Source organism: Eptesicus fuscus, chromosome 8 (assembly GCF_027574615.1).
Source record: "Eptesicus fuscus isolate TK198812 chromosome 8, DD_ASM_mEF_20220401, whole genome shotgun sequence".
In the NCBI taxonomy this organism is placed as follows: domain Eukaryota; kingdom Metazoa; phylum Chordata; class Mammalia; order Chiroptera; family Vespertilionidae; genus Eptesicus; species Eptesicus fuscus.
Window position 1 is genome coordinate 80704026 of NC_072480.1, and position 12105 is coordinate 80716130.

At 35.8% G+C, this 12105-nt stretch overlaps 1 protein-coding gene across 2 annotated transcripts in view; it reads right to left on the reverse strand.

The window, feature by feature from the left end:
- Nucleotides 1-12105, reverse strand: part of LOC103290325 (disintegrin and metalloproteinase domain-containing protein 32) — a 105261-nt gene that overhangs the window by 70876 nt on the left and 22280 nt on the right. For both annotated transcript variants that reach the window (XM_008146239.3, XM_054720032.1), the window contains exons 7-10: nt 11070-11138; nt 8289-8360; nt 7921-8087; nt 2180-2261 (exon numbers count right to left, since the gene is read on the reverse strand). In XM_008146239.3, the coding sequence (XP_008144461.3) occupies nt 2180-2261; nt 7921-8087; nt 8289-8360; nt 11070-11138 (390 nt within the window). The remainder of the gene's footprint in view (nt 1-2179; nt 2262-7920; nt 8088-8288; nt 8361-11069; nt 11139-12105) is intronic.

Below are 12105 nucleotides of genomic sequence, written 5' to 3' on the forward strand. Positions count from 1 at the left end.
GGATGTCCGACTGCCCGTTTAGGCCCAACCCTACCAGGATTGGGCCTAAACGGGCAGTCGGACATCCCTCAAGGGGTCCCAGATTGGAGAGGATGCAGGCTGGAATGAGGGACACACACCCCCGTGCACGAATTTTGTGCACTGGGCCACTAGTCTATATATATAAAAGCCTAAGCGACCATTTAACAATTTGACCGGTAGCTATGACACGTACTGACTACCAGGGGGCAAATGCTCAATGCACAGGCATGGAAACATGGAACAGACTGATGAATCTCAGAGGGAAGGGAGGAGGAGGAGGCAGGAAGAGGTTGACCAAAGATCTTATATGCATACTAGAGGCCCAGTGCATGGCTTCATTCACCGGTGGGGTCCCTCAGCCTGGCCTGCGGGGATCGGACCAAAACTGTCAGTCTGACATCTCTCAATGGGTCCCGGATTGCAAGCAGGTGCATGCCAGGCCAAAAGGACCCCACTGGTGCACAAATCCATGAACTGGGCCTTTAGTAATAATATATTTTTTATTCAATAGTTAATATTATTTATATATTCAAAATACTGTAAAATCCTATCTCTTGGTTTAATTATTAAATCAATCTGTATATAAAGTACTTAAGTTCTATAGACAATGAATATAAGAAGTGTACAGCTATTGTACATCTCTTATTTTTCATAGCACATAATAAATGGACATTATCTAAGGTAAATAGGTACTACTTAAATAATAAAATATAAATAACAAAAATATAAATATTAAAAAGTATCTTATGTATAATATGCATTATATAATATGTATATATACATATAGTATATAATACTATATTTTAATAAATATTTTTATAAATATTAAAATAATAAGGATATCCTATATAACAAAACCCTAATATGCAAATCAACCAAATGGTGGAATGACCAGTTGCTATGACGTGCACTGACCAGCAGGTGGCAGATGCTCAATGCAGGAGCTGCTCCCTGGTGGTCAGTGTGCTCCCACAGGGGGAGCCCCACTCAGCCAGAAGCTGAGCTTATGGCTGGCGAGCCAGCGGCAGTGGCGGTAGCCTCTCCCACCTCCAAGGCAGCACTAAGGACCCCTCAGGGGATGTCTAACTGCCAGCTTAGGCCTGGGCCTAGGCCAGCAGGCAGACATCTCCCGCAGGGGAACCTGGACTGCAAAGGGGCACAGGCCAGGCTGAGGGACCCCACCAACCCCCAATGCACAAATGTTGTCCACCGGGACTCTAGCATACATAATAAATACAGTGGGCTAAATATGTATATTGATTGCTTCCTGAATGTGAAGAGGCCAGGTTATGAGTTTCCTTATACGTTCTCATATGTACTTTAAAAAATCGACATAAATAAAATTATTTTCTAACTTAAAAATATATATAGTACTTAAACTTGTTTTTAATATATTTTTATTGATTATATTGATTTCAGAGAAGAAGGTAGTGGGGGAGATAGAACATCAATGATGAGAGAGAATCATTGATTAGCTGCCTCCTGCATGCCTCCCACTGGGGATCGAGCCTGCAACCCAGGCATGTGCCCTGACCAGGACTCGAACTGTGACCTCCTGATTCACAGGCTGATGCTCAACCACTGAGCCACCCCGGTTGGGCTTAAACTTGTTTTTTAAAAGAATGAAAAGGGTAGGTAAGTAACTCAACAATTACTTCACCTTTCCATGATGCATCTAATTGTCCAAATAATTTATTTATATAAAATATTTCAGTATTATAAATATTTAAAATACACATAGAAGTTTATTCTAAATACTATTTGAAATATTTTGTAATTTTTTTATTATCCTTTTCATTTGTTTTTATTTTGAAGCTATTTTATCTGTTAGACTATTTCTCCAACTTAGCAAAATTCTACTCGGGTTACAGAAATTTCTTTGCAGATAATTTTTCATGATACACTATTCTATATGTTAAATAATGCATATACATTTGATATTTTTATTTCACTTTTAACTTCTAAATAATTGCAACAAGACACTTATTCTACAGAATACATTTCCTTCTATACACTTCAAATTTTCTTTTATACTTCAAATTTTTAAGTTATTGAAAATAAATGCAATTTCTAAGTGTAAATATAAATGTAAACTATATAAAATAATACTATAATATTAAGTAATTCTTAAATATATAGTTTTAAATTAATTACAGACCAAAGCAATCCCTGCAGAATAATGAGCACTACACATCTTTCCAGGAAATGTTGCTCCCACTTCATCTGGATAATCTCTATACCTAAATAAAATAAGTATACATTAATAATTCATTTCAACAAACATTTCAAATGTGAGAATTCCTGCTAAAAATTTATCTGTAGTTCATAAAATCCTAGTCTGAAACAAATTGAGGTACAATCTTCCATGTGTACTTGATTGTTTCAAATTAAGAAGGTTTTATTAATTAAATGAAAGTAAGATCTTTGGATTTCTAAAACTTATCCAATGAATCCAAGTTTTGTTGGTTTCCTTTACTGTTCTCATCACAGTTGGTTAGTGTACCAAAGACTTTAATCAAACATTTTAATTATAAGCATTTTTCTGAATGACAACTAATAGTTTTAATGTATGGATTGAAAATATTCATCCTCATTTAGAAAAGATCATCAGTTTCTCAGAAGAATAACTTTCTTATTCTACAATGTAATGTTATTTCTGCTTTGAGTAACAGCCCATATAAATTATCCTACCTAATAAAAGAGTAATATGCAAATTAACCATCACTCTGCTACACCCACAAAGCCACGCCCACCAGCCAATCAGAGTGAGTATGCAAATTAACCCCAACCAAGATGGCTACTGCCACAGAGAGTAGGAGGGAGGCTTGGGTTTCCCCAGCAATGGAGGAAGCCAAGCTTTCCACACACCCTGGCTGGCCCAGGCCTCCACTAAAGGATGGAGATGAGAATACCATTGTGAGAGTCCAAGAGTCCAGGGGAAAGGTCACAGTGCCCCATTGGAGTGAAAAAGAAAATCCAAGAATAGCTCTAGCAGGTTCAGCTCAGTGGATAGAGCATTGGCCTGCGGTCTGAGGGGTCCTGGGTTTGATTCCAGTCAAGAGCAAATGCCCAGTTGCAGCTCGATTCCCAGTAGGGGGTGTGCAGGAAGCAGCCAATTAATGATTCTCTCTCATCATTGATGTTTCTACCTCTACAAAGTTTCAATTATAGAAGATAAATCCCAAGAAAAATGGTGGCAGCCACAGAGCTGGAGAGAGCAGGCTACGGGTCCCAAATTGGAAAGGGTGCAGGCTGAGCTGAGGGACACACACACACACACACACACACACACATACACACACACCGTGCACGAATTTCATGCACCAGGCCTCTAGTTGTGTAATAATAGCACTATTTTAAGAGATCTACATAAATTATTCCATTTAATATTCAAATAAGCCAGTGAAATATATTATTTTTATGCCCATTTTAAAAAATCAAACATCAGATGCTAAATATGGTAACATTCTCAATGTAGCACAAATGATAAGTGCCACTAAAGGACTGGAATTTAGACAATCTGAATCCAGATCCATACTCTCAACCACAAGGATATAGAAGCTCCCAATATTAATGTCATCTTTAGAACCCACATCAAAAAAAACATTCCAGGATATATGTAAACAAGCTTGGTATTCAATTCTTAATTTGAAGTGCCCCTTTGGTGTCAACTGCACTTTACTTCACAACTGCATGGTGCATCCACTGCTGCCTTATTATGTTTATACCTAACCCCTCCAGCACTTGTTTTCAAGCATTTGCTCCTAACACCCAACTTTGGCTTTACATTCCAATATTGTTTACACTCTTTTTTTGTCCAAGATAGTTCTCTAATTAGGTAACCTCCCCCACCAAAAAAAAAATCTATGCATACCATTGATGAGCTGAACTCAATAATAGTTTTTACTTAATATTGCCCACCACCTAGTCTCCACATCAAAGCAGTTGTCAAGATCTAATGTTTTACTTCTTCAATGTTTCTGATATCCTTAACCTCCTTCAAAGGTTCAGCTATAGTTTCATCTATGAGAATACATACACTTTATATGTAAGTGCATAGTTTTTTAAAATAACCAGAAATTATTTTAGTCTCATTGATTCCATAACCTGGGATGTTTTAAACCTCCTTTATACGAATTTAAGTGTGCCTAACTTTGCCTTCCCACTTCTAATTTAATTACCACTTCTTTAATTTGACTTTTAAATGTTACTTTGAATCAATCCCACCCACCCCCAATTATTTTTCCCTTGTAAATTACAAGCAAGTGGAGATAAAGTACTAGTATTAATCTTGTAGATTGGCATAAGCAAGATGGCAGACTAAAGTGTTTTCAGCCACCATGTCTCCACAGCAACAATGGTTTCTACCTCTCTCTCCCTCTCCTTTCCTCTCTGAAATCAATAAAAATATATATTTTTAAAAATCTAAGAACACACACAAAAAAGAATTAAAAATAAAAATCCAAGAACAGGTGCTCCAAAGAAGGTAAGAATAGTTTCAACTTAGTCACGTCACTGTTCCCCGAAAGCAGCACTGCTCAGTGCTAAGAAAGATGCCCTCAGCCATTATTCCCCGCACAGAAGAGACCATACATAAGGTCTCAGAACAAGCCTCAATAAATTCAAGAAGGCTGAAATTATATAAAGCATTTTTCTAAACACAATGGCAGGAAACTAGAAATCCACTATAGAAAGGAAATTGAAAAAATACAAATCCATGGGGAATAAACAACATCCTACTCAACACCAATATATCAAAGAAGAAATGAAACAGAAAATCAAAACCTACCTTGAGACAAATAACAATAAGGACACAACATTCCAAAATGTATGGAATGCAGCAAAAGCAGTTCTAAGAGGAAAGTTCATAGCTATAGAGCAGTGGTTCTCAATCTTTCTAATTCCGCGACCCTTTAATACAGTTCTTCATGTTGTGGTGACCCCCCAACCATAAAATTATTTTTGTTGCTACTTCATAACTGTAATTTTGCTACTGTTACGAATCGTTATGTAAATATCCATGTTTTCCAATGGTCTTAGGTGACCTTGCTAGCGGTTCTCAACCTGTGGGTCATGATAACAGTGTTAGAGAACTAACTGAACAGCTAGTGACCCACTGCTGAGACCCACGGTTGAGAACCACTGCTGTAGAGCCTGAGACCATCAGAAAACACAGATATTTACATTACGATTCATAACAGTAGCAAAATTACAGTTATGAAGTAGCAACGAAAATAATTTTATGGTTGGGGGTCACCACAACATGAGGAACTGTATTAAAGGGTTGTGGCATTAGAAAGGTTGAGAACCACTGCTATAGAGGCCTACCTCAAGAAATGAGAAAAATCCCAAATAAACAATATAATTTTCCAATTAAAGGAACTAGAAAACGAAGAATAGACAAACACCAAAGTAAGTAAAATGAAGAAAGTAATAAAGATCCGAGTGAAAAAAAAAATGAAACAGAGACTAAAAAATAGAAAAAATAATCAGTGAAACTAAGAGCTGGCTTCTCCAAAAGGATAAACTTTACAAACCTGTAGACAGGCAAATCTAAAAGAAAGGGAAAGAAAACCCAAATAAATAAAATCAGAAATGAAAAAAGGAGATATTTCAACTGATACCACAGAAATACAAAGATCATTAAAGAAGACCATGAAACAAATTGGACAACCTAGAAAAATGGATAAATTTCTTAAAACATATAACCATCCAAGACTGAACCAGAAAGAAACAGATAATTTGAACAGACCAATCACTAGAAATGAAATTAAAAGAAAAAAATCTCCCAAAAAACAATAGCCCAGGACCAAAAGGCATTACAAGTGAATTGTACCAAACATTTAAAGAATAATTAATATCAACCATTATCAAACTATTTTTCAAAAAGGAGAGACTATTTTTCATAGTCTCAATTATTGTATTCTGCATTACTCTGATACCAAAACTAGACAAGGACACTATGAAAAAATATACGTATATGGGACAATATCCATGATGATCATAATTGCAAAATTCCTCAACAAAATATTAGCAAATTTAATTGAATAGGATCAATACACCATGATCAAGTAGGATTACTCCAGGGATGCAAGGATGGTTCAACACCTAAAAACAACAAAGTGATAATCCATATTAACAAAGTTAAGGATAAACATCATATGATCATCTCAATATACGCAGTACAAGCATTAGAGAAAATTCAACATCATTATAACTCTCAACCAAGTAGGTATAGAGGGAATATATCTCAATATAATATAAGCCATATACGACAAGTCAACAGCTGATATACTTAAAAGTGAAAAACTGAAAGCTTTTCTTCTGAGATCAGGAATAAGACTAGGTTGCCCACTCTCACCAATGTTATTTAACATTGTATTAGAAGTACTAGCCAGAGCAAGTAGGCAAGAAAAAGAAATAAAAAGCATATATGTATTTGAATTGACCCCTCTATCATTATACTAGAGGCTTGGTGCACGAAATACGTGCAAGGGGGCAGGGGGTCCCTCAACCCGGCCTGCACCCTCTCCAATCTGGGACCCCTTGGGGAAGTCCAACCACTGGTTTAGGCCCACAGGGATCGGGCCTAAACCGGCACTCAGACATCACTCTCACAATCCAAGACTGCTGGCTCCTAACCGCTCACCTGCCTGCCTGCCTGACTGTCCCTAACTGCTTCTGCCTGCCAGCCTGATCACCTCCTAACCGCTCCTCTGCCGGCCTGATTGACACCTAACTGCTCCCCTGCCAGCCTAATCATCCCCAACTACCCTCCCCTGTCAGCCCAATCACCCCCAGCTGCCCTTCCCTGCCAGCCATCTTGTGGTGACCATCTTGTGGTGGCCATCTTGTGGCAGCCATCTCATGGCAACCATCTTGTGATAACGTGAGGGCAGCCATGTTGTAGCAGCCATGTTGTGGTGGCCATCTTGTGACATCGCACGACACCTCCTAGGCTTTTATTATATAGGATAATGATCTTCTTTGTCTCTTATATTCTTTGCCTTAAAGTAAATTTTATCTGATAGAGGTATAGTTAACCTAGAATTCTTTTGGTTTCCATTTGCATGGAATGTATTATTCCATATCTTCATACTCGGTGTGCATCCTTACATCTGAAGTGAGTCTCTTGCAGGCATCATATATGTGGGTCTTGTTTTTTATACTTGTTTTAGCTATTCTTTTGAAGAGAAATTTTATTCCATTTACATTTAAAGTAATTATTGATAGCTACGTACTTACTGCGATTTTATTCATTTTTTTATGGCTGTTTATAACTCTTTGTTTCCTCTTCTCTTACTCTTTTTCTTTGGAATTTATTTATTTATTTTGTAACAGTATGCTTAGATTCCTTTTATCTTATCCTTTGTGTACATATTATAGGTTTTGGCTTTGTGGTTAGCATGAGACTTACATAAAACAACTTATATTTGTAACAAAGCAACTTCAGTTTGTACATATTATGAGATTACATTTTTGCTTCCTCCATCCTCACATTTTATGTTTTTGGTGTCACAATTAAATCTTTTTATCTTAACAAATTATTGTAGCTATGACTGTTTTTACTACTTTGGTCTTTTAACCTTTATAAGTAGCTTTATAAGTGATTAACACCACTCTTCCATCTTTACATTATATTATATTAAGTCTGGAGATATATAGATATATATCAGTGAGATTTACACTTTCATTTCAGCTAAAGATGTCCCTTTAACATTCTTGTGAGGCCAGTCAACCAGTGATTATCATTAGCTTTTGCTTCTGAAAAACTTCTGTTTTGTACCCTTCCTTCCCCTCTGCTTTTGGAAGAGTCAGAAATAAATAAAATTCCCTAAATAAAGCTACATAATTATCTCAGGTCTTTGTTTTCTAAGAATACTGAAACATTATTCTTACATGAATAGATATGCAATATCATGAGGCCTTAGGATAAGATAAGATTTTTTCCATTCTAAAAATCTCTGCAATAATTCATCTGCCTCACCAACTGTGGAAATCTTATTTTTGTCTGACCACAACTCCAATGATGACAACACAATAGTAACATTAAGTTGGGCAAATACCTAAAAACAAAAGAGATAACACATGAAAAAATTATCTTTGTGTTATTTTTAATGACTGAGAAATTAATTCAATGTTTTGATAAATTTATGTTCAGTTTATGTGGACAATTATTCAGAAATGCCACATCAAATTTAACAAAAATTATAATTTTAAAACTAGTATGAATTTTTCAAAATTAGTATGAAAAAGAAAATACTCACTGAATTTACAAGGCCAATAATTTCAATGACTTTATCTGTTGCTAACATGCTATCAGAGCCCAAATAATCATACTGAAAAACAAAATTAATTTTAAATTAAATACAAATTTGTTATGCAGCATGTTTAAGATTTACTCTCCATCTACTTTCAGAGGATTGAGGCTGCTTTGGGGTTAGAACCGTTATAAATAAACCAGTAACAAATTTTTAAAAATGGATGTAAATTGAATCACTCATATATGCTGGCGAGAATGTAAAATTATTCAGCCACTCTGGAAAGTAGTTTTGGAATATTTTTCAAAACAAATAATGGACTTACCACATGACCCAGCTGTAGTCCTAGGTATTCATCCTCGCAACATAAAAACTGATACCTCCACCCAAAAACAAACAAAAACCCTACACATAAGTGTTCATAACAGTTGTATTCATAAAAGTCAAAAACTAGAAACAACTTATATATCTCTCAATGGTTAACTGGTTAAACAAACTGTGGTATAATCATACCATGGAATACTACTCAGTAATAAAAAGGAACTGAACTTTTGACACATGGAATAGCTTGGATAAACCTCAAGAAAAGTATACTGAGTGTAAAAGAAATCTCAAAAGGATACATACTACATGATAACATTTATCCAATACTGCTGAAATCACAGATATAGAGAACAGATTAGTGATTGCCAGGGTTAAGTGTAGGAAGAGGAGATGGCTGTTATTATTTTAAAAAAAAACATAAAAGAATCTTGTAGTTATGGTATGAATGTTGTGACTGTGGGGTAGTTTTGCAAGGCTACATTTGTGATACTTTCACATAAAACTGCACACACACACAAATGAGTATATATGTGTGTCTGTGTGTGTGTGTGTGTGTGTGTGTGTGTGTGTGTGTAATTGTTGAAATCTGAATAGGTTGTATGGAACTACAAATGTCAAATCCTATATCTATAAATCATAACTCTGAAGTTCACTATTCCTTTGATGTTCCACATGATCCTCAAATTAAACATATCCAAACTAAGTTCCTCATCCATACCCAAAAAATCAGCTCCTGCTTACATTTCCATTACTACAATGAGAGGTATTATCATCTATGACCTTCCACATTTACTATACTATACATTCCAAGAGAGCAGAACTTTTTCTGTTTGGTTCACTCCTGGATAGCCAATAAGTAGAAAAGTAACTGTCATCTAGATCATACTCAATAAATTTAAGTGAATGGATAAATCTAATCAATTTTACAAGCCTTTCTAATTCAATCTTATCAGTAACTTTTATAATTGTCTTTTTCTTTCTATTCCTATTACTAATTCCTATTTATAAACTATACCTTGATTGTTGAAATAATCTCTTAAATAGTTCCTCCTCCAATTTTCTCACGAGCAATCCAGTCACTACACTATATTTTTAAATGGTGATTCTCCCAAAACACCTATCAGAAAGATCACATGCACCCCTATTTTCATAGCAGCATAATTTACAATAGTCAAGATCTGGAAACAGCCAAAGTGCCCATCAGTAGATAAGCAGATAAAAAATAATGTGTTACATCTACACAATGGAATACTATGCAGCTGTAAGAAAGAAGGAACTCTTACCCTTTGCAACAGCACAGATGGACCTGAAGATTATTATGCTAAGCAAAGAAAGCCAGTCTGAGAAAGGCAAATTTCACATGGTCTCACTTACATGTGGAATCCAATGAACAAAATAAACTGATGAACAAAGTAAGACCAGAGGCAATCAATGTTTATTAAAGAATATCTAAATATGTATAAGAACATAGAAAGGATATGTTTAATCAGCATTATATGATTGGCAAACCTGACAATTTGGACAATAAACTTATAAAACAACTCTCAAAATTTATAACATAATCTTGAAACAAAATGACTTCCATAACCCAAAATATTACTTGGAAACTGAGTCATCTTTATTGGAAGTATCTTAATTTTCTCTTAAATGTTCACTTTACCCTTCCCCCTACACTCTAATAAGTCAAGTATTATCATATCCTTCTCCAAATCTCACCTGGCTTTGTCCTTCAACTCTGGCTTCCTGGCAAAGCTCTACAATCCTACAAATATAACTGGTAATGAGTATAATTTATATTCTCTGTGGTAGTCCACAGGAGTGACAACCCAATGCTTATTAAATGAAACAAAATCTAGAAAATATATTTTTACCCCTGTTTTCTGAAATCTTTGAAATATAGGGGAAACAAAACCAGAATGAGTTGAGTGCAAACTAAGTTATTACTCCAAGGTCCTGAAGTTCAGAAGTGTTCAAATTGTTTATGGGAATTGGGCATCTAGAGGTGCGTTCAAACCAGGTAAACAATAGACTGGAACAGGTGCACTAATAAATACTGCTTTAAAAAATCCTGACATTAATGTAAGCATTTCCCACAAGTAGCTATACGATCATCACTTTTGTGCCGATAAATATTTTATAGTGCAAAACATTCTCTAGACTACATACTGCTCTTCAAGTGCAAACAAGAATTAAAAGCTTAAAGAATGTCATGTAAAACAAATATTACTATTAAAAAATATTATGGACAAAAGCCCCAAAGAGCTGAAGCACCATTTAAAGATTTCGAATAAAACATTACTGATAGAACTAGTATAATTTTGACTATGTGGTTTTTTTCAGTTTGCAAATGTTTTCCCTGTTCAATGATTTACAAGTAAGACTATTAGAATCTTTAAGTTCCTATCTAGCAAGGGATAATCATGTATTTATACCAAATATTTTAAAATAAAGAAAAACACATACCAAAACTTTGTCCACCACAATATGCATTTCTAGATAAAGAGGAATTAAATCTTGAACAGCTGATTCTGACTAGAAAGAAAAGAAAAATGGTATTTAAAAACATAAAAGCTTTCGTAAATTGTTTATTCTAAACTTTTACATGTTTTTCCATCTTCATTCAGGCATGATTGACATAAAGCTGCATTTAAGGTGTAAGATTTGATGTCTATATATGTACACACTAGAGGCCATGTGCATGAAATTCATGCACTGGGGGAAGGGGGTCCCTCAGCCTGGCCTGCGCCCTCTTGCAGTCCGGGAGCCCTCGGGGGATGTCCAACTGAAGGCGGGGAGCAGGCCTAAGCCGCAGTAGTCGGACATCCTTAGCGCTTCCGAGGAGGCGGGAGAGGCTTTCACCAGTCATGAGCCCGGCTTCTGGCTAAGCGGTGTTCCCCTGTGGGACTGCACTGACCACCAGGGGGCAGCTCCTGTGTTGTGCATCTGCCCCCTGGTAGTCAGTGCGCGTCATAGCAACTGGTCGTTCCACCATTTGGTCGATTTGCATATTAGCCTTTTATTATATAGGATTGTGAAATAATTGGCACAATAAAGCTAATTACCATATCTACTTCACATAGTTAGCATTTTATTTATTTTTTGTGGTGAGAACATGTAATATCAACATTCTTAGCAAATTTCAAGTTTACAATATAGTATTGTTAACTATAGTCACATTACTGTATATTAAACTTCCAGAATCTATTCTTTCTGCATAACTAAAACTTTGTACCTTTTGACCAACATTTCCCCAATTTTCTTTGTCCCCCACCTCCTGGAAACTACCATTCTACTCTTTGTTTCCATGAGTTTGACTATTTTAGATTCCACATGTAAGTGAGATCATGCAGTATTTGTTTTTCTGTTCCTGGCTTATTTCACTTAGCATACTAGTATGTCTTCCACATACATCCATGTTGTCACAAGTGATGGGATTTTCTTCATTTTTTTAAAGCTGAGTGATATTCGTGTGTGTGTGTGTGTGTGTGTGTGTGTGTGT